Source organism: Calliopsis andreniformis, chromosome 4 (genome assembly GCF_051401765.1).
Source record: "Calliopsis andreniformis isolate RMS-2024a chromosome 4, iyCalAndr_principal, whole genome shotgun sequence".
Classification (NCBI taxonomy): Eukaryota; Metazoa; Arthropoda; class Insecta; order Hymenoptera; family Andrenidae; genus Calliopsis; species Calliopsis andreniformis.
In genome coordinates, this window is record NC_135065.1 from 5,159,951 (window position 1) to 5,182,932 (window position 22,982).

Sequence of the window (22,982 nt, forward strand, 5' to 3'; positions counted from 1 at the left end):
AAAGTAAAGAGAACTTTTAACGTGGCACTTTCGAATCGCTAAATGTACAAAGATGTTCACGTAATTACTAACCAGCGTTTATTTTTTTTTGTAATGAATTTAGTAGTATAAGCCAATTTTTGATGTTTACAATATTTTTAGAGAAACGAAAGTGATCTTTAGGCTTCTCAATGAAATGTTATGCATGTACAGGGTGTAAATAATATACGAGGTAATATTTTAAAGGGTAGAGGAGCTCAAATGGAAAACAAAATGTCAGATCTCTCTCTATTATGCAATAATAATGCCTTAAAACTGACATACCTACCTATATGCTGAAATAACAATCAGAGAATTCTGTAATTTTATAGACACATTAAAGAGTAGTAATAGAGCAAAAAAGTCAGTATAATTTGTTGTATTTTCCACGATTTAACTTTTATGACGCTTTAGGAACCTGAGATCCATTTCCTGTAAACATTAGCTTACAGGATACATCCTGTAAACAGGATGTTTGATAACAGGTATCAGAAATTTTAAGGAGTGGTTCTACGTGTTAAAATAAGACGGAAATCAAGAATAATAAAATTATGTTTAAGTTTTTGTTTCGGAGTTATGTTGCATAAAGGTTTGAAAATTGCGTAAATTGTATCTGACTTAGGACTTATTCTACTGCTAGTGTGCATTAGTTAAGATAGCGAATTCAGTAGAATAAGTCCCAAGTCAGACACAGCGAAGTTAGTAGAATAAATCTCAAGTCAGACACAGTTTACGTTTATTTTAGCCGTTTCCTCAGTTATTAACTCGAAAACGAAGCTTTAAATATAATTTCATTAACTTCCACTCTCGTCTTATCATGGCATGTAGAGTCACACTTTAAAATTTTTATCACCTATTATCGAGCACTCTGTATGTACATTTTTTATATTCAAAATATATTTTTAAAAATATAAAATTTAAAAATATAATTATATTTTTAAAAATATAAAATTTAAAAATATAAACTAAGATTCACCATTCTTCGAAAAATATTGCAAAAAAAAAATTAGCATATCCTGTTACATGGCTATAGAAAATAGTGAAATTTTTTTCTCTCTCATCTACTCTGAGTAGGTACGTACTACGTACTCGTTTGCGAGACAAACACTAATTAGTAATTGCGTGAACATCCAGTATATACGTGTTCCACTGTAGTTTTTATAAAACGTTAGAAAAACTTATCCACAATTTGCATAATGAATGTAGTGGAATGTTGTGATCATATTTACTCTGGTTGCTTGAAAATTAATACATCAAGAGATTTTAATACACAGTGTTCCATACTTTTTAAACTTTGCCTATGTGTTCTGTAGATAAAAATAAAATTAAAATAGCTTGTAACAGAAAGCCTATAATTGCTCTATTAAGAAGTTATAGCAAAAATATCAAACTTGAAGAGTACGATAATATTATACTACTTTTTTTAATTCAATACAAGGCAAGGTAAGATGTACATATATACGTAATATTTGTCATTTGCTGACATAGAATATGTTCACTGTTTTTGTAAGTGCATCGTTCAGAACGATGACTGCCAAAGTTTGAACGAAAAAATGTTGGACACCCTATATAATTAGGAAAAAGAATGGAAATATGAAGTGTCAGTATATGGATACTTGTAGGAGTTCTAACTATGAATATTGAAAATTTTCTATCGTCTAGAATTCATTTTACACGCAAAGATTAATACGTGTACATTAATCTCGATGTTTCACCTTCAGAGAGAATCAGCAATTTGTTTGATAAGATAAGTGAGAATAATGTGAATGTAACAGTTCTAATTTACTGCACGAAGACTTATAGATTTAACTTTATAATACATAGAGAGTGACATGAATTTAACCCGAATGAATATGCAAAATGATACGTATATGTGCGACTGAAATTTGAATAAAGACTTTAATTTACAGCATTCTTACCTTTTTCAAGAAAGACATCAGAAAGAATTTAATTTGACCTATATTACTATCCCTACAGCAATACTAATTATAATATAATTTTAATTATTTTTCTACTTATGTAATTGAATGTATTACACACAAATATTTATAATTTAGAAAAGACTATATAAAAATTTACTGAATAAATAAATGAATAATTAATGAACATTTATGAACGACATGTTCAATAATTTTTTTTTGCCTCTGCCAAATCCTAAATGCATTTTCATATTATACTCTCCATATATTAAAAAACAAAGTTGCATGAACTTTAAAACAAAGAAGATTACTGAAAATTAAAATCATTAAAAACTATACCACAAACATATAATTTTCAATACTATGAAATCTTTCTGAAACAAGATCCACATTTAGAATTATATATTTCCTTATGCGCATTAAATTCGATGCTCCTTTACGTTTTGCAAGATACTCGAGATAGTCTTATCAAGCAATATTGATAACTAAAATAAAAGTTTCATATAGAAACCTCTTCAGCATCTAAAACAATACCCCTACGAATATACAATACACAACTATAGAACCGTGAGCTACTTTGGTCTCAGATTAACGCTTAAGCTACGAATGACGATAAAGAAAACGAAGGAATTATAAAAGAAGAGAATGTATCGTACCTTTATTATAATTTCACACGAGACTCGTCCTCGGCTGCTATCATTTGATTTCTTATCGAAATAATCGGTCGTGTCACCTCTACAATGAAATGCTAAATTCGCGGAACGGCGCTCCCGCAGAATGTTATTTACAACAACAAAAGACAGACGGTACGCAGTGCTGTCCGTCGCTTTCGTGGCTATCTAATCTAGAATGTAGAAAAGGAATTCCCTTATCAAGTTCACAGACTCGCGGTTGGAAGCGTTTCCAGGATGTTGTCAGTACATCATCCCCGGGTGGGCTGCTCGTTGAAAAAATACGTTCGGATTCGCCGACAGAGTCGTGTACAAATTTCCTGCGTCTTCCGGCCTTAAGTACATGCCGTGTGGCAGAACGAACGTCTCCATGGGCCCGTGAACATCTGCGGAACAGACACGTTTATTTCTTAATGAAGTTCATTGTCTAACACGTAAACAGATATCATGGTGAGGCGAGGCGATATTTTTATAATCTAGGAGAATTTCATTTCGAAATTGAATGCTGTTAGAAAATTTCCCAGTCATTCTTAATTTGGAAGCAATAACTCAGTGACCCGAAATGAGTAGTATAAGGCAAAATATGCCTTAAACGAAACCTTCGAAGTATACAGGGTGGTTCACTTAAGTAAGGCTATCTGAATATCTGTTTTTCTAATTGTTATGACACAAACAATATTTTACGTGTAATTTGAATGGTATCGATGGACCAAGATACTGTAAGGAATGTTTTTTTTTCAATGTGTCAAATAAAATATTTTTTATATCATCACAATTAGAATATATATATAGGTGGCCTTATTTAAGTGGACCACCCTGTATACAAGATAAAGATTAAAACTTGTCGAAGTAAGAATGTATCCCATAAGGTACAGAGATGTCCTGAAAGCGTTTTAAAGATATTCAGTAAAGTCTTAAAAATGTCCAAAAGATGTTTCTGAAACGTCTGAAGTTACAAATCAGTATGTCTTTAGGACGTCTTAAAAGATACTCGTAAGACGCCATAAAGACGTCCAAATTACGCCTATGAAACGTTCAGATAAAAAATAGATTATATCTTATATATTGTGCAAGTTTATTACTGGTAATAAATCGTGAGCTTATAAAGATTGAGACTGTACATGTACTGATATTAAAAAAAAAAAAGACAAAGAAGAAAATGAAAAATTTCCTCTTAAAATAATTCCTCAATTTTATTAATTGGAGTAGTAAAATAAACGTATTAAATTCATAAATAGAAGCACTCATGAAATTTACCTTAATCACATTATTTATTGAAGTCTCATCAACTTCTTCAGATTGAAACAAAATACTTTACAATTGAAGTGACTCTATTGTATAACTATTCTTGTTTCCTGGAATGTCTACTGCGTCTTATTTCTCTAGAGACTACTTCAAAAATCATGTACAAAATTTTGGTGCAAAATTCCCATTAAACGACGCCCCAATTATTCTATAAACATATATAACTGTAATTCGAACTAGGTCACGCTTGTCACACTTCTCAAAACCTCGTAATTATTCGAAAGTTTCTTGCAACGGACGAGTAATTTTATTATCGCTGAAATTAAATTGCCGCCAACAAGTAAAAACAGGATGAAATAGACCGATAACATTCAGCGAGAGGAAGTTCGTGGTTGAAATCGATGGTAAACCTGATGGAAACATCAATTTATGAATCATATACGAGTAAGCTTGACATGCTAACATGATTCCAACTAATTCAATAAGGAAACATGAGAAACGAATAAAAAGTGATAACGAGAACTGTGCAACGTATACAACGTAAAAAAAAGTTTTAAATGCTGATATTATGGAAATATTTTTATTCGAAAGAATTTTCTATATTTTAAATTTGAAACACAGATGTTATTCTACATACATATATTTTCTTAACAGAAACGTTCAAGAATTTACGATCTTTCTTCAAACTTTTGTTGCTACTATAATATTGCAAGTTTCATTTTAGGTGGAGAGTTTTGTTATTAAAAAAATGGTGTCTTCTACGATCAAAAGAAAGACTGATAATTACAATAGACCTTTACGAGGATGTACATACATAAAATATCCTATACTCACGTAAAAAAAAAATGATTTAGTTCTTATAAGCTAACTTTTTCCTATGTTTATGAATATTAAAACTATAATAACTGATTTCTCATGTACATAAAACATGTTCAAATGCATGCATATGAAAATAAATTATTAGCGAGAAAATCGAATAAAGAATTTCAAATGAGATTTCCTCAGACTTTTTGACATATAACCGCTGCTTTCTAATTATTACGTCCAAATGGAGAGTATAATTATTATGATCAGTGCCATGAACGACCTGTTAGTTCATGCTCGACAGGCCACTAACCTTTGCCTCACAATTTGTGCTGCATTATTCCACACTCTATCCATTATAGCGAATATCATGACTAGGTGATGTATTAGAGACTCGACACAGTTACTTGAAATATTTTCCGTTCAAAAAGAGATATTCCTAGATAACGAATTCCGTTTTTGTGCAACATGCGACTCTGTTGCACGCAACACGTGCATTCAGGATACCCAGGAAAAGAGGATGTAGGACTTAGAAAGTAGCTGCATCCACAAAATTTATGAGGAAAAAGAGCTTCAACATTTCGAAGAACAACAATTTCTGTGTTCATATGATGCCAGTGGATCGCTTTTACTCGTTATGTACAGAAGATAAACGAGTCATTAATAAATGGTAACACAGTTATATCGGTCATTCTTTATAAACTAGTTCCTACTGAGCTGCGAAGTTATGAGTACCTGTATTATATAACGTATCCACTATCCATTTACGGACATAAACACAAACAATCACAAAAATTTCCATCTATGCTACAAATGGAAATATAAGTATTACAAGATACAGAAATCTTGATACCTGTCGATTAAATTAAATTGTAAAGCAAATACAGTTAGAGATACTTCAGGGAAGTAATAATATTAATTACGTTTCCAGAAACATTCAGGAAGATGATAATTAAAAGAAAGTACAATATTACGAAGTTTGCATTTCCTAATGATATAATTATATCAGTAGAAATTTATTGAAGTGAAATTAAATGGGTTCATGTAAATTATAAATTTTACAAATTTTTAATGTTTAAAAAATGTAAAAGTTCTGACGAAGATATAGTCACTAAATTTGTTAACACTTAAAAGTATATACCCACATTTTATAAAATGAGAATAATGTTATAGTAAAGCTGCTAGAAAATATTGTAAAGTAAAGAAAATATTGTAGTTATAAAATGTATGTAAAATTTTGTGATTTGCTGTATACTTCACCCTTGATTTTATCGAGAGCAATTCTTAGTCTGTAGTAGAATGGCATTTTCTACTTAAGATTCAGAGACAAAATGACAAGACCCTACTATTCAGTACGATAAAATTGTGACAAAAATTCTGACTGTAATAATAATTCCATACACATATGAAATACATTTATTTCTCAACACTTGGTAAAATGACTCTCACTGTTCAGAAAACAATCAAACCTTGAGCACTTTTTACCCAATTCAATGAATACGTAATACAGTACTGATGCACTGTAAAAAGACTCGATACAGGTAACAATTCTACAATTAATAACGAACACCTTGTTCAGAATAATTTATACGTTGATAACTCACTATTGCCTTACCACAAGCAAACAAAACAAAAGAAGGTTGCGAATAATTCCAAGGAATAACGGAGATAGTGATGAGTTTATAGCAAAAAATATTCCCCAGGCCTTGAATCCTCTTTTTCAGCATCCTGCTGATACGTGCAAAGAGAATACGGTTATTGTATCCATCAAAGAAAGGAAATAATTTAAAAAAAAGATCCTGCTACACAGGATGCAGAGTGTATAAAGCCAGGACTACCATAGATAATAATATGCGAGTGCCAGGGAGCTGGTCAAGACCTGTTGGTAATGAAATCAGCAAATGTAACAAAACAATATACATCGAGAGGAGGGACCTACTGTTGGGAGCATTTAAAAGAGCGCTCATGAGATTTCTCGTGTTATAAACTCCAGGCGCAAAAGACCGGTCACGATTTCACGTTTTTACGGGAAAATCGCTGGCTTTAAGTGAAGCTACGAGAAATATGATAATATGCGGCCGTAAGTGTTCGGTGAAGAAGCGAGATTGCCATGTTGGAAGTAGATGAGTTTTGACCTGATTCTGTTCCTAAGAATATGAGATTACAGAGAAAATATAATTATCTGTTGACTAATACGTTGAATATAAAAAGCAATAGCGAGGTGTTGCATAAAAACATGTTTTATGGTGAAATTGGAAAGCATTCCACGCGTATCATAATCTCTGTTATTGAAGCTAAGACTTATTTGCTCCCAACAGCAAGCATAACGCCATTAAACCTTATCCTGCTAAGATAATATTAAATAATAGACTATTCATTCAGAACTCAATTACAGATTTTTAAAAATAGCAATTCAGGCACTGGGTATACACAAGAAGACTTCAAATGTTCGAAAATTTTAATATTGAAAATTTGAAATTTAAAAATCTGAAAAATGCAAGATCTGTATTTTAAATACTCGAACATTTAAACAGTTACAAATTGAAAATTTAGAAGCTCTGAACATTTGAAAGATGAAAATTTAAAGATTTACGAAGAGTGGAAGATTTTAAATATTTAAAAATTTAGAAGCTCCAAATATTTAAAAGTTGAATATTTGAATATTTGAAAAATGGAAGACATATATTTTAAATCTAAATAATTGAAAATTTAATATTGCTTGTTACTAAAAATTAAATAGTATCGTCGAATCGATACAAATTTTTCCTACATAAATTATCTTCATGTTCCTCTTACCTAATCGATAAAATACTATTGCTTCCATTGATCAACGCATTTTAGGTTCATTCTAGAAATTCATGGAACTCGATAGAAGTGTGTACAGACGTCCACCATTAGGCACCACTGACAATGAATGAAAAGGTCATCGTTATACATATCTTCTTTGGCCTGAACGATTTCATTTCGCCTCGAGAGAAGAAAATTTCCTTCTACCATCGAAAGAAGTTCAATCATTCAACGACAACAGGTCACCGATTAACTAGCGTCGTCTGATCTAACGGGATCCGTTTCCCCTTCCACTTTAATCCTCGGAGAAGCGCTTGACCTCCGCCTCGAAACTTTCTCCCTCTCCATCTTTCCAGCACGAGGTTTTTCCTCCCTTTCGTTCGTTCCTCGAGGTGAAGGTCGTCGAAGTCGACGCCGTAACGGAGGAAAAGTTTGGAAGGGGAATATACCTGGTTAACGAAGCCAGGAATTTCCTGGACAACTTCAACGACTTTGCTTTCCCTATTCCTTAATTTTCGTTAAAATATTAGCTTAATCAAAAAATATTGCTAAATTTCCTAATGAAGGTTATTAAATACATTTTATTTCTAACATACGAAGAAATATGTGGCTTGAAAGCCATAGACTGTAGCACAGTATTAGCTTGCTTATTAGAAGTATCCTTTGGTTAGTCTGATATTTTGACTATTAAATTTAAAATGTTATTGTATAATTAAGTATTCCTAGTTTCTTGCAAAGTTTATTACAGCTGAAAAATTTCTGAATTGTTTGTATTTCGATTTTATGATTCTGTCTTTTATTAAGTCTAAGAATGAAGACTGAAATCAATTTATATAAGGTAGCTATTTTGAACAAATATAATAAAAGAATTCTCTCTTATATCTACGATTATTAGAAAAGCAAACTTTAATTTTTTTTAATTCATACTTTAATATTGTTCTAAGAATTCTATTCTCCCGTGTATCTTCATAATTTAATTACACTGTGTCCTAAAAACAATGTTTCATGTCCACTGATCATTTACGCGGTCACAGTATGCTCTCAACGCTAGTTTAATGCTGTCTCTAGTATTTCCTGAAATTACTGACTCATTTTCTCTCACTGTCAGTTTCACCTTTGGCAGCATGAAGATAAATCATGAAAGCATGAACTGATTGCATAGAGAACATATTTGTTACACTCTAAAAGCTCGTTACTGGTAACAAATCACGGGGTTACGAGTAAGGACTATATCCAGGCAGTTCGACAACAGTTGTCAGAAATAAGAGATGATTCTACGTGTCAAAATAAGACGAAAATGAAGGATAATAAAATTGTGTTTGAAGCTTTTTTCTCAAGTTATTAATTGTTGAAAAATCGCCTAAAATGTGTCTGACTTGTCTTATTCTACTGACTTCGTCTGACACGTCTGACCTGCCCAGTGCACACTGGCAGTAGAATAAGTCTCAAGCCAGACACTTTTTATGCTCACATAAAGTGAATTTATCTTTAATACTTAATAACTTATTTTAGTAATTTTAATAATGAATTTATAACTTGGAAACGAAGCCTCAAACACAATTTCTTCATTCTTTATTATCGTCTTATTTGCACGTGTAATCACTTCCCGAAGTTTCTGATACCTGTTGTCAAATACCCTCTATAACTGTTTATTTGTTTTGTTATTTTTGCACTCTTACCTGCATTTTAAAATGATCTACCTAATAACGTAGAATAACAGTGATTGAATTTTCAATATAAATTTTAAAAAATTCTATCGCGTGTCTATAAATACTATAGCGTGCAGTTCAGGTTATTGTGAGCAATAATACTGGTATCTAATAGCTGGATAATTTCTGAAAAGTCTTACCATCTGAGTATATGGGGCTACCACCATGCCTGCAGGCAGTGCATCCAGGTATAGCGGATGAGACTAATGCCACGCGATCTGTAATTCAAAGTACATCAGTAATACGTAGTTCTGATAATATAAAAAAATATTACAATTTTATATAATACAATAGGTGTACAATAAAAGCTTGTTTACACGAATCGTCTGAAAAATATTAATTATACATACATCTCAATTATAAAACTGAATAACTACTTGATTAATTTTAGTGCTATTCCATTCAATATTATTCCCATTATTATGACCATAAAAGATGATTCATTTGAATGTGCTTATTTTTCAAATGTACTTAGTAATTCTCCATTCTCAACGGCCAATCAATGTCGTTAATCAAATTGAATGGACTTTAATTAACTCTTCAGTTTTTTGTACGATAACAGTTCACTCAGTTAATTCTCTGGCCGACTTTTGTGGAACAGATACAGTGAATCCGTTAATATCGCGTCGAACGAGCGAAATGGAACGAGAATCGTGGATGCCACGTGAAATATATCACGTATATGCGCAAAAACTCAGGTGAAATTTACTTGTTCGACAAAAAGAGGGGATCACGATTGAGTATCTAGCTCAATCTTGAGCACAAAAAAGAGTTATTATAAATACAGACGTTAGTAAACATAATAAAATTGGACATAAATTTCATTCAATTTTACAAGACATAAATATCAGATAATTTCAATTTGCTTTTTAGATTAATGGTCACTGTATGACGTCGAAAACGTTTGTAGAAACTCTGATAATGATATTAGCTATCGAATATAATTTAAGTGCACAATTATTTTTGAAATTACTATAGACTTCAAGAGATTGTTTTATGAAAGTAGAAAGAGATAGAAAGAGATTGCTTGTTCTTCGTTGTAAATACTGCATGAGACTTAATTCTGAATTTACGTTTTGGGTAGATGCAATTATTAACTTGTTATGACAAATGTAAATGTCTTAGCAAATTTTTAAATTAAAAATTGATTTTCCTGTATCCATTATTTAATGAAATTCGAATATCTTCTTCTAAATTATACAATTTTGATGAAATATGTTTTGGCGTTTGTGTAACTCATAAAAAATAATAACGTCTAATTTAAATCTAATACACTGTTTAAAAAATGTTTTTTAAAATTTGAAAATTCTATATAGTGAACTCAGGTCTCAAGAATAACAAAAAGAATTCTCTCCTTTTCAAATTGCATGTAGACTACTTTTCTGTCTTAGATATTTATCTTGTATATCTAAAAGTAATTAAAATTTTCTAACTTTCAATATTAATTAATATTGAAATTAATGTATATTCGTTTTTTCTTAAATTGAAAAATGATATAGTGCATGTATAACCATCCTTTCACTGTATAAATACACTATAATCATTCATCTAAACGAAAACTATAATAATACTCCTTAATTTACAACATGCATGCTACTTTCACTGACCTTAAGATATGAAATGTACTACATATACAAGCATCGTGTAATTACATTTACAAATTAGCAAAACCTCGAGTCTTTTAAGTGTTATATAATAAACAGTTTTTCTACTTGTACATCAGTTTATTAGAAATTAAAATAAGGCTTAACTCGGTAGCAAGAAATAGGTGTATGTACTTTACTGCTTTTATGTTATGATTTTATTACTGTAGTATTGCTCCTGAATTAGAAAACACATACATTTACAAGATGATCCATATCTTTTCATCTGATAAAATATGTACAAAACATATCAGACTGCAAACTATTTCTCCTATTCTGTAATCACTAATTTCAATTTCAGAACAATTATAAACACTTATAAGCATTAAAAAAAAAACAAGTAAATATCCTAATAAATATGGTACATTAAATTTCACTATTAGAGGAAAAAAATGTCTTTTCCTAAGACAAAATATTAAAATGGAAACACATGTAACATTTTATATTCAAGATCAGTAAAATATCATAAAACTATAAGTCTAAGTCAAATAAACAATAGATTGTATTATGCAAAAGTATTGGTGGTTTCTGAAATTTCGAAAAAAGGAAATTTTAAAATATTCTATTAATCATAGTCTTCCCCCTTTAAGATTGAGTCTATTTTTAAAAGTAGGAGGGGACATTTTAAGTAGTATAGACACATATATGGATCACCTTAAATACGTATCTACTTACTACATACTTGTATGCATATACATGTCAGTAATTATGAAAGTGGTCTATTACCCATTCTTCATATTTAGATATTTTAACACTTGCACTAATATGTTAAAATGATAACTTTTTATCACAAAACAAGAAAAATTCAAAATCCTTTCATTTAGTAAATCTTTAACATGAATATAAAATTTCACGTATACTTTATGATAGCATGTATATTCTGTTACCTTAAGTAAAATAAACAGTATTTAAAACTTTTTACTATCCTGAGGAATCATGTATGCCCAAAAAATTGACTTTTAGTCAAAGAAACGTGAAAATACTTAAACATAATAATATACAAGTAAGAATTGAATTCTACTAAAAAATTATCATAGAAATGGCTAAACCTGAACTCTCAGGATTTTCAATTACCAGACCACATTCATAATTACGTTATATTAACGCATGATAACTGAGACTAAAAGAAATATACCAGCACTGTGATAATGCAACTTCCTCTTCAAAGAAGCCTCGGCTGGCTTGAAGTGGAAGAAGGATGGCGAGTAGCCGCTACCAGGAAGTGAGCTCAGAGCGTCGTCCCTATCACGGATCACCGTGTCAGGAGCTTCTCGGCCGAGGGCAGCCAGCTGTCGACCCTTCGGCAGGAACATCGTCAGGAACACGAGAAGGGACGTAGTTAATAGACCATAAGCCAGCCAAGCTTCTCTGTCACTCTCCGAGGAGGCTGCCACTGATCCGATCGCGCTTGATATCCAAATTGGAAGCGATAGGCCTACAGCCAGACCTATGAACGCTGCTTCCCGGTTATTGTCCCTGACGCCACGTGCTCGAACTGCTAAACAAACTACTGCGACGAGCAGTGCGCCAGGATATCTGGAATCATACAATACAGTCGCCAATGAAAAGTCATGAAAAATATCTTTGTGGAGTGGAATTTGAAATTTTTTAGAAGCAAGATGTTCAGTAAACGAAGGTACAATAGGGTGAAGTTCATTAAATGAGATGTTCCATTTTAAGACGAGCATTTTAAATATTTTTATTATAATAGAAAATATGAAGTTTATGATTTTGAAAATTCTGAAGGTAATAAATACTGCATTAGAGGCCAGCTTGATTTCAAGATCATCAGTATCTTCTAAATGAGAAAGAGAGAGAGAGAGAGAGAGAGAGAGAGAGAGAAAGAGAGAGAGAGAGAGAGAGAGAAGCTAACTCAAGTCCATTTTTTTCAAAATTGGCTTTTATACATCACTTTTCTGCCTTCTCTTTATTGTATTAAAATACGTAGTAGGAGTTCATTTATATTGCGTTATAAATAAGGAAAATTGAATTGCATAAACTATTTTAATCACAATATTAGGAAATGTGTGATCACATTTGCTTCCCGTTCTTTCGAGAAGTAATAAAAAAGGAGTTAGATCAGCTTGAAATGTTGTTTCTCAAGAGTGTCATAATTTATTGAGCACGCTATGTGGATACTTGTTTCCAGTATAAAACAGATTGCAATAATGACGGTGGTTAATATATGGAAGCACTTATCTTTATACTAATACTACTTTCAAATTCATCAATTCATCATCTTGTTATAATTGACGTAATCTGATATTAATCTTAACACTGTCGATTATTTATTTCCTTTTCAATTTACAGATTTCCTTTTAACGTAGGTACGCATTTTATAGGGCAAAGTGGTTTAATTATAGATAAACACGATAAAATAATCAATGGATGTATGTATATTTAATTATACCTCTTTTTTCCCGAAAATTTTATATGTACCCTTATATAGCTACAGGAATGACAAATTTTTGAAATAACTTGGATTCATATAATGATTCTCCTCTAAAACCGGAAAAATAGTGTCGATGGAAGGATTACATTTCAAAAGTTTACCCGAGGGAAGCCACTATCTGTCCAAGGGGAGTTTTGCAACAGGAGGCTGGAGAGCTGTATCCCATATTTTGTACTTGAACCACGGCAGGTGGTTCCCCGTAGAACCATTGGCCAACGATGACTACCTGCACCAACACTGCAAATCCCAAGACTAACGCCTGTAACAAAAAGAAGAATAAATAATATTGTAAGAACATTCAGAAAACTACGCTGATAATGATAATTAATAGTAGTTGTTCAAAAAATTATACATAGATTGAGAAATATTAAAGACGTGTTTCGAATAAAGCTTCAAACATGTGACCTTTAACCCTTGAACAGTCTTGAAATAATTGTTATATAAAAATACAATTAATTTTTATGAGTATGTGCTCATATTGTGACAACGAATTTTGGATAAATTGAATTCTTATCGAACAAGCATTAAAAGTAAAAATTAAATTTTGGATCACGTTAATCTTAATGATGGCATTAATCTTAATTCTATCTACATACTCTAAGTAGTTTTAGTAAATCAAGTACATCCTTAGTATTCTTATATTTTCATATAAAAAATAATATACATGAATTTTTCACTTCAGTATAGCAAAAAGCCTTACAAATCCTCAGCTTAATGTTCACAAAAAATACTCCACATACTTTGCTTCAAAGCTTCCTGTAAGTCTGCACAATTACCTAACGCAAGACTGCAACGCAACACCGCCAATTTGTCACTTAGCTTAGTGAGTGCCATTTCTCTTCCAACTCCTCAACACTCAGTACATACACGCATCTGCCCGTATTCACTCCAGTTACGCAAAAGAGTAAACTGCAAGAGTTCCCCTCTCGTTAAACAGAATCTGTTTAACTACTACTGTAACATTCTTTAATAATGCCATATTTTTAACACTCATTCTCCGCGCTATAATTTATCCGTGCGCGAACAGTCGCTTAAGCGGGGCATAACAGCGTCGAGCGTACGCGAAGACAGTCAGAGAGCAGCGTACGAAACCGACGAGAGTCCCTGTCGACTTTTCTAACGAGACATTTCATGTGCTGGTTCCCACTCTCATCATCGCTCCCTTTAATGCGTATAATCACGCCTAGTGACGAGGGGCAATAAAACGAGACGCCCATTGGGCCCCGTTAGATGGGCCTGAAAATATCGGAAATATTAATGTTATTCGACGTAGGACGAAACGCGCTTAACGATCGCGACAGCTGCACTTACTGCTATTACTAGCAGGCGTTACTACTGCGTTACTTTTCATTCAGGTCCCGTCCCGCGCGTACAAATAGTCGATCGAGATCGACATCCGGATCTCCGACAGAGCGAAATAAGAAAAGTCCCGTGCATCCTTCGTGAGAGTCGTTCCACGAGTTTCTGCGGGCCGTTTTATAAAGCTGTGCTCACACCGAGGTACTCGGGACTTTCGATTAGGTTTCGATTGCTTAATTGCCTCGCGTTCCGTCTGATAAATGATCCGAGACGTCAGTGGTCGTCGGTGTCTAGGAAGTAATGTCGCAAATGACGATGATTCATGACTTTCGTTTCGACCAAGGGGCTTGGATATGAATGAAAGCAAGGATATTAAGTCTTCTATGAAGACTGACAAGGGAACTTCGATGCATCAACATTTCTCATTTTTTTCGAACCTTGCGGATTTGTAGGGGACCTCTAAAGAAATTCTAGGAATTTTCTTTCTTTCCTAGCTTTTGATTCTTCGGGGTGAAGATACTCGCTAAATGTTAATAAAAAATATTACGGTAAATGTTAGATACAAAAAGATTGTCGCAATACGAATTTAATGGTTTTTTGTACTTCATGAAGGTATGTAGTTAAATTATTTGAAATTTTTAGTGGAAAATGTTTTTCATTAAAACTACAAATTTTAAGCAATCTTATGGACTATAAAAAACCACTACATTTTTGTTCTAATTTTTAAGATATGTATATATCTACTAAAAAAATAGATAAACACATATTAATTTTTAAGAAGCGTTTTCCCCTTGAAGAACCAAAAAATAGGAGAAAAAGAAAATTACTCGATACTTCTCTTGAATTTTCCTACAAATCTGAAAGGTTTCAAAGCATTAGAATTTTCAAGATGCCAAAGTTTTCTTGTGAGAGGCAGCCTGCCTCAACCTCAACGTGCACCGCCGCCTACTCACAGTATACATACATAAAAAAAAGGAATACATAATAGGGTATATAGAAAAAACAAGTATATCACTTTCTTGATGGTCACCATGAGGAGGCATGAAGCAGGCTTGCCACGCAAGATAGCCTCGGAGTGTCCATATTCCATACGCAGCTTTAGATCAATTTAACGAGAGGCTCTCAAATAATACGACAATATTTAAATGAGGTTTTGCATAGTGATAGGGCTAGCAATACTGACATTAATTTATTTGAGATTATTTTTATTTTTCCGACGTTGCCTTTGTTTTTTATGCACTTAGTTTTGTCAGAGACTAATTAGGAACTGAACTTAAAATCCATCTCTTTTATAAATAGATTAATAATAGCAATAATTCACGCACTACCCATTCATCACACTATGTTACTATAAATATGATTCATTTATGATTTATTGTCAACTTACTTGATATGGTGCTGGTAGGTAGATGCCACTATTTAAAGAAAGCAAGAAAACACATTTGACCAGTAGAGCCGCGAAGACAAGAGCAGCAGGTAAACCAACCAATCGAAATGCAGCGCAGGATAAAGGATTTTGGCTGAGGGAAGCTGCCGCTGACAGTCCTGCCAGGAGAAAGAGGCCCAAGAGTAGGGCTTGTCCCAGGAATAGATGTCGTCTGTTTGGTGCGGTTACTCTTGCCTGGAAAATATTATTGATGCCGTTTCGTGTCAATATTGATGCAACCATAAACAACAGAAATAAAAGAAATATAATCTTCCAATAAAGATTACTTAAAATTGATTCTCAGATCAATTACTTAAAAACCTTAATAGCTTTTAAAAATGTTGTACTACGACTTGTGATGATTACGAAAAAAATACTACCATTAAGAAAATACAACTGTCCTCAATATTAAATCCTAAATATAGTTCGTCCAATTAAACGACTCGAGAGATTCGTATCCGCTTGAAGGAAGATCTCAGCATATTCAGTATTTTCACAAGAAAGAACTTCTGGTGAAATAATGCACACACGGCAGTGTTTCACGCAGGATCATCAGCATGCTCTAATTTTCCTTCCCCGACGAGGAAAATCTAAATAAGGCAATCAGAAAGTATCTCTTGGTATGTCCCGAGGCTAACTTTTCTTTTTGTTTTCCTGCGTTCGTCCCACTAATTTTACCCAAAGTGGTATCGGTGAAGGATTGTTGCGCACTAAATTGTTCGTAGAATAGTCCATTTGCGTGTGAGATACAATTATGCGCAGATTAACGAGACTACATGGATTAATTTCTCCAATTGAAGTGATTAATAAGGTAGTCGCAGTTTGTAGCAATGTTCAGTCGATCTTAATTATGGGACTAGCAGACTTTGTAAAGAAAATTATTCAAATATAAAACTCTATTCACTTTGAAAGGAAAGACAAATAGGACGAAGTCGTGGGACAAAATCTTCAGAAGACCTTTTGCATTCTTTTTTTGTTTCTATTTTGAAGTATTCTAAATCACATTATTTTTTAAATGTATGAAATATACTAGGATAATTTCATTTTCTCTTTGTTTATTTGTGAAGATATCCAACGCTTCAAAGATTCATTTAAATGTACTCCAAACACCAGTTTGAAAACTAATGCCATGTATTATATTCCTTTATCTGATTCATCTTCAATTCTTAAGTTTAATTTTCAATTTCCTCAATTTTACTACAAAAAAAGTAAAATTTCTTGAAAACCTAAAGATGTGAATACACTCCTTCGAGAAATTCATGAGTCATTATAAGTCTACACTTTATACTTCATGAATGCTCGCGCTGAGTGTTTCTAACGATAACACTTTTATAATACTATTTTATGAGTTACTAAAGATGGTTCCATTAACGAAAGTAATACGCGTTTAAAATTGTTAACACATCCAAGTCAGTGAAATGCAACTTCTATAAAAATATGCTATTTCACAAAAACACTTGTAGATAACTAAATCACAAAATCATATAACACAACTATTTATACAAACTTTTCCCATAATTTATATGCATCTAATTAACATAAAAACAATTATATATCATAACTAAATAAACAATTCAAATTGGTAGATGCTAACAAACACATGTTTCTACTTCCATTCCTTCTGCCGTCTCCTTCCCCAAAAAGGACAGAAACAAATTGCAGATAAAGTATCGTCGAAAAAACTGCAATTGAAAGTGTTCACTGATTATCATCTTCAAAACGGAAGGAGAAGTAAGCCAGTTTCAATATAGTCGGTAACGTAATTACGTAGCATTAAAGAGGGCATAAACATCAAGTTCGGTATCAGACTTTCCTAACGGCCCCTGCTCAATGGAGTGTGTCGATACGAGCAGACGACACGGTAAGGAGAAATAGGCAATTGGCATGCAAACTAGGCCTAGGTCTGGGCGAAATTGCGAGCGTGCCAGTTATTGGAGCTTGTCGAGATACGAACGAAAACAATTACTATGGATGCCAGTACGCGCTGCCACGTGCTGGCAAAGAGAGAAAGAGACGAAGATTCCCTTCGTAAGCTCTATTAACTCGCTGCTTCCTCAAATCTCTATTACCAATGATTATACGACCGCGGAGATGCGTTTCGTCTCATTGAACGCGATAGATTCCGCCGACAACGCGATTATATTCCCGCTTTTCCTCGACACGCGACAGGGATCTTTGCCGCGGTTCATTTCCGGTGCTCGAGCGACTGAACACTGCGTTCAATTTTGTAATAACTTTTTCTAGCCTCGTTTTTAATGACCATTAACGAACACTGAAATTATTCGTAGTTTCGTTGTGTTACTTCATGGATTGGCGAAAGCTGTCCTATATTCAATTGAGAAACTGCTCTAACATTTTTACTGGTTTCAAGTGTGACATTTGATCTGAAGGAAAGATCGATATTTTCGTTGGTAATGTATATCGCTTATTTGCTGCAACAATAACGTAACTCAGGAAACATAATTTTTTGAGAAATGAGGTAATGCTGTCGTTTCAAGCAGTTTTCTTGTACCCACTGATTACTGAAAAACGGTTTTTTTTAGTTATGCTATTATTCCTGCAAATGAATAATATGAATATTTTGGTTTTTAATATCTTAAGGAAGTTGTTTCGCAGTTTTTTAGTTAAAGTTCCGAAAAAGAGGTTTTAAGATTGTAGTAAATGACTATGAAGGGGTAACTTTACATAGATTTTGAATTAAATTAATTATCATACAAGATATAAAAAGTAGGATAGTCACTACTTTTAAAGATGAATCTCCAAGGATAATTGAAACAAAAGTTTTTAAGTCTTTTACATAAACATATTCTACTCAATATTATACACAGTTTTGTAGGAAAATCGTTTATTAGTTATTGTCAGTTTTGAATTTTAAATTTTATTTTAAAAGTTAAAATTTCAAATTTAGCCTTTTAGCAATGATGTGCAGGCCACCCTATATACTAACTCAATTTTCAATATTTTATATTGTTAATAAAAGATTGTAAATTCTCTATACCTATAATACTATTAATAACTTTTAATTATTTTATCACAATAATGCTACTGTACTATGCTATAACACTAAAACTACTGAACCAGTCAAAGTTACTGGGACCACTGTCTATTATGATATAACATTTATTCTTTAGTAGTATTACGTTTATTTTAAATTAAAGCTGAATAAAGCTAATAAGAAATATGTCTACTTAAAGATAAGATTGTTAGATTATTCATTTTTTCAAAAACCTATTATTTTAACAATTCCAAAAGTCACATTTCGAAATTTACACACACTATAATTATTGTAATATTTTAGCAAATATAATAATTTAATATAGGAATATAGGAATTATAGTAATTATAGTAATATAGATATAGATATAGAATTATAGTAATATAGGAAACATTTTGATAAAAATACTATTTCTCTAAGCTATCCTCAAAAATTTATTAAATAAAACAAAATACTAGTATTAACTTTATATAAAAATATTATAATAATATTTTCCAAACCTGTTCCCATAAATACAAAGTTAGCCAAACTATCAAATGCTCAAAAAAATATAAATGCTAGCCTAGATATTATCTATTCCATAATCAAATACAAAAATATTTAAAAATCAAACTTACACGAACAAATTAACAAACAAGGTACATCGTCAACAAAGAAAACTATTTTGCATTTCCTAAAATATCCCCAACACGTGTATAAAATTTTCCACTTCTACATTCATCATTAGTGGTCCTAATACTAATCAAATGAAATCAAAGCAGAAGACTAACTGAAACACCTCCCTCTTCGCGAAACAAGTTTAAACTGTAAAGACAAAATTCGAATCGAAATTTGCGGCAAATCATCGAATAGAATAGACGGGTAAAGGTAAACGAACCGACCTTGAGCAGTACGAAAACCTCGAAGCCAGCCATGAGGAGCATCGTGGCTGCGCTAAGGGCCGCCAGAGGAAGAGCCCAGGGTCGTTGTCTGAGCAAGGACCTCGCGTACGGTTGAGTATCGGCCTCGATCTCCTGGTTCTTTTTCCCAGCGGAGCCGAACACCGAAATCGTCCTGTTCGGCGCTGGGACGCTGATGACACTCGCCACGCTGGCCAGGCCGTGCTTGTCCAGAGCCACATCGCCAGGCACCAGGAAGAATTCCGTCGACAGATCGTAGTCCCTCGAGGTTTGGGCTCGTATCGCCGTGGTTCCGGTTGGACCGAGCCAGCTTGCCGTGGCCCACGACAGGATAATCGGGCTCAGTCTCATCGCGTCATCCGTGCTTCCGTGGTTGTCTCTGTGTGTATGGCGCTCTTTTTCTCGTCTCTATCCTTTCCAAGTCTCTGTAGCGTCACCGGGACATGCACCGTTTCCTGCGTAAGCGCATCCTTATGCGCCCGCTCCTCTTTACTCGGACCAACTGCGCGCCTGCAATTACGATTCGACCCGGTAATTAGGATGCGCCGCTTCATTTGCTTGGCCGAGCCGCCCGAGTAAAAGTGCAAATCGGCTCGACGTGATATTGACACACACCGTTGGCAAGCGGGACAGTAAAAGTTCCGAAAGAAATTGAGGGAACTGGAGTAGCAATCTGTTTTTCGTTAATTGAAGTTTAAGCGTAGGCTCGGGCGAGACTTTTTCGAGAGAGATAATCTGCTTTTCGCGCCGCATTCGATGAGATTTAGTTAGGGTTTTTTGTTACAGGTAGCTCGAAATTTTAAGGACTGCTTTTAATACCTAGTGAAATACAAAAAGTAGGTGGGGTAGTATATTGGTTTTATAGTTAGGAAGAAACTTTCTCTCAGAGTTTGTTTTGATTAGTATTCGTTCTAATAGAGTTGTGTTTTAATAAACCTGGTTTTGTCTATACTCGTCGATAGCTTAACATGTTTAGGTTTTGAATATTTATTGAGACAAAGTAAACACAAATTTTCTACAAAATTATTTTATTTTAACTGAGCTGATTAATAAGAATTGTGTAGTATTTCAATTAAAATTTGATTAACTACTTCTTCTGTCTTAATAAATATTCATGAATTGGAAATTTTTAATTATTTACAAATGCAAGTACCACAAGATGTATGAAAAAAAAACTTAAATACAATTTTGAAACCATGTTAGAATAAATACTAATTAAAACAAATTTTAAAAGAAGGTTTAAATTACAATATTTGTTGTTTGAAATCTTCTAATCTGTTAAACAAATACGACGAAATAACTCCAGATATTCCCCATAGGAAAATTAATAAGAAAATATAGTGTATCTATACAGTCATATATAACCATATTTTGACCAATATGATTTTAAATCGTTTTTAATTATTTATAAATATATAACGTTAAATAATTTGAAAATTTTCAGTCAAAAAATTGCCAAGTTAATCTTTTCAAGAACACTTATCTACATAATAAGCTTAATTTTCTAACTTCATATATTATTAACAAAGCCACAGCAAATCCTATCGTTAATAATTATTAAGCGCAAAATTTCTCAACAACAAAACAAACAATCCTAAATAAAATCACATCAAATTCAATATTTAAAATTTAGATGAATTATGTCTTCAGTAACTTAAAAATTTGTCGTTTTCAATTTCTATATTATTATTACACAAACAAATTTATGAGAAAGACCAATATGTAAAATCATAAGAATTGTATCTACCATATTCATTGCAATTCGTAAAAGTCGCGTAGAATAATCCCAGTACCAACTAAAGCAAATAAACCACAGGCCATTCTCAGCGAGAGCCAAGCATGACCAGTCCGCAGGCATTCATAGAGTCTAACACCATTAATTATTATGAACAGGGTCAGTCGTAAGTAGAGTGAAGCGTGGACTGAGTAATACCGGAGTAGAACCGTAGAAGACAAGTACAGCGAACACTAAAACTCGATTCTCCGTTAAATTAAACGAAAGTCTTTAAATGAAACTGTAACTGTATACTCAATCACGATAGCAACTGGACCTTTTGAACGTCGATCATCCTCTGTCCTCGATGTACCAGCAATATTGCTTCTCGCACATTTCTTTTCTACGATCGGTTCTTCTACCAGCCGATACTTTATTTTCCCTCTCGACGCAGGCACTATTCGTGTTTGTAATTCGACACTGAAATAGTCCCTCGAAGGTTTTCGTCTTCCGTGTCGAGCAGTATCTGTTTTCCCGAGGGCCGAAGATCGAGACGCGAGATACTTCGAAATCGTCGAAACTGGGAGGAATTTTCTGTCAGATCTAAGGATAGATCCTGCGGCGAGACGAGTCAATGGAGTGGCCACGAAGCGCGTGTTAGGAGAGTCGAACTCCGACTAAACCAACGAGCATTCGCCGGGGAGAAACTGGAAGCAGACTGGAGTTCCGTTCTGGAGGTGAAGCCTATCCGTTACGAAGGAGCCAGAGAGATGGTGATGACGCTGCCGAGGTGGTAGTGGCATACAACAGGAGCGGATCCATCCGAGTCCTTCGGTAGGATTTTCTTTTTCCATTGAATTTGAGAGACAAAAAATGTTAGATCAGCGAAACCAATTTGCTGAGTAATTATCGATACTGCCAACTCATTATTACACTAGAGTTTTATTACTTTGAGTGGCTGCTGGAGTGCTAGCATCGTAAATTCCTATCAGGCATGCAGTATTAAAACGGTTCATTTAAGAAACTGAGAACAATACTGCAAGCTTCTAAAATTCAATATTTTAATCTTGTTAAGCCAGAGATATAATGAAGGAAAAAATATTATAAATAGAGGATCTCTTGAAAATCATTTTTCCTGATGACTCATTTTTCTGTCCTGGCTTACTCAAAACTCTAGGGTAACTGTTTTTGGTCATAGCCACTGGTTCAAGAATTCTTAAAGTACTCGAAACCTCTAACATATGTTCTTCGATGATGTCCTTGTATCCAATTTCATTCCCACGGGCACGAGTTAATTGACACATCAAGCCTTATTATAGATTCATGATTTCGTCGAAGCGGAACATAGTTGTGACAAAATCTGTTTAATTAATTCAGAGCCATTAAAGATAGGTGTGTTTT

The 22,982-nt window shown here is 33.3% G+C and overlaps 1 protein-coding gene across 1 annotated transcript; it reads right to left on the minus strand.

Annotated features, from left to right (window-relative positions):
* Positions 1–2,234: 2,234 nt before the first annotated feature.
* On the minus strand, positions 2,235–22,230 carry LOC143177992 (uncharacterized). The gene is made up of 7 exons (XM_076376364.1): positions 21,919–22,230; positions 19,850–20,377; positions 15,935–16,168; positions 13,350–13,507; positions 11,932–12,332; positions 9,294–9,371; positions 2,235–2,994 (listed from the first exon to the last, which is right to left on the minus strand). The coding sequence occupies exons 2-7, from the start codon at positions 20,216–20,218 to the stop codon at positions 2,852–2,854; spliced, it is 1,383 nt and encodes a 460-aa protein (XP_076232479.1). The 5' UTR covers positions 20,219–20,377; positions 21,919–22,230; the 3' UTR covers positions 2,235–2,851.
* Between the last annotated feature and the right edge of the window lie 752 nt (positions 22,231–22,982).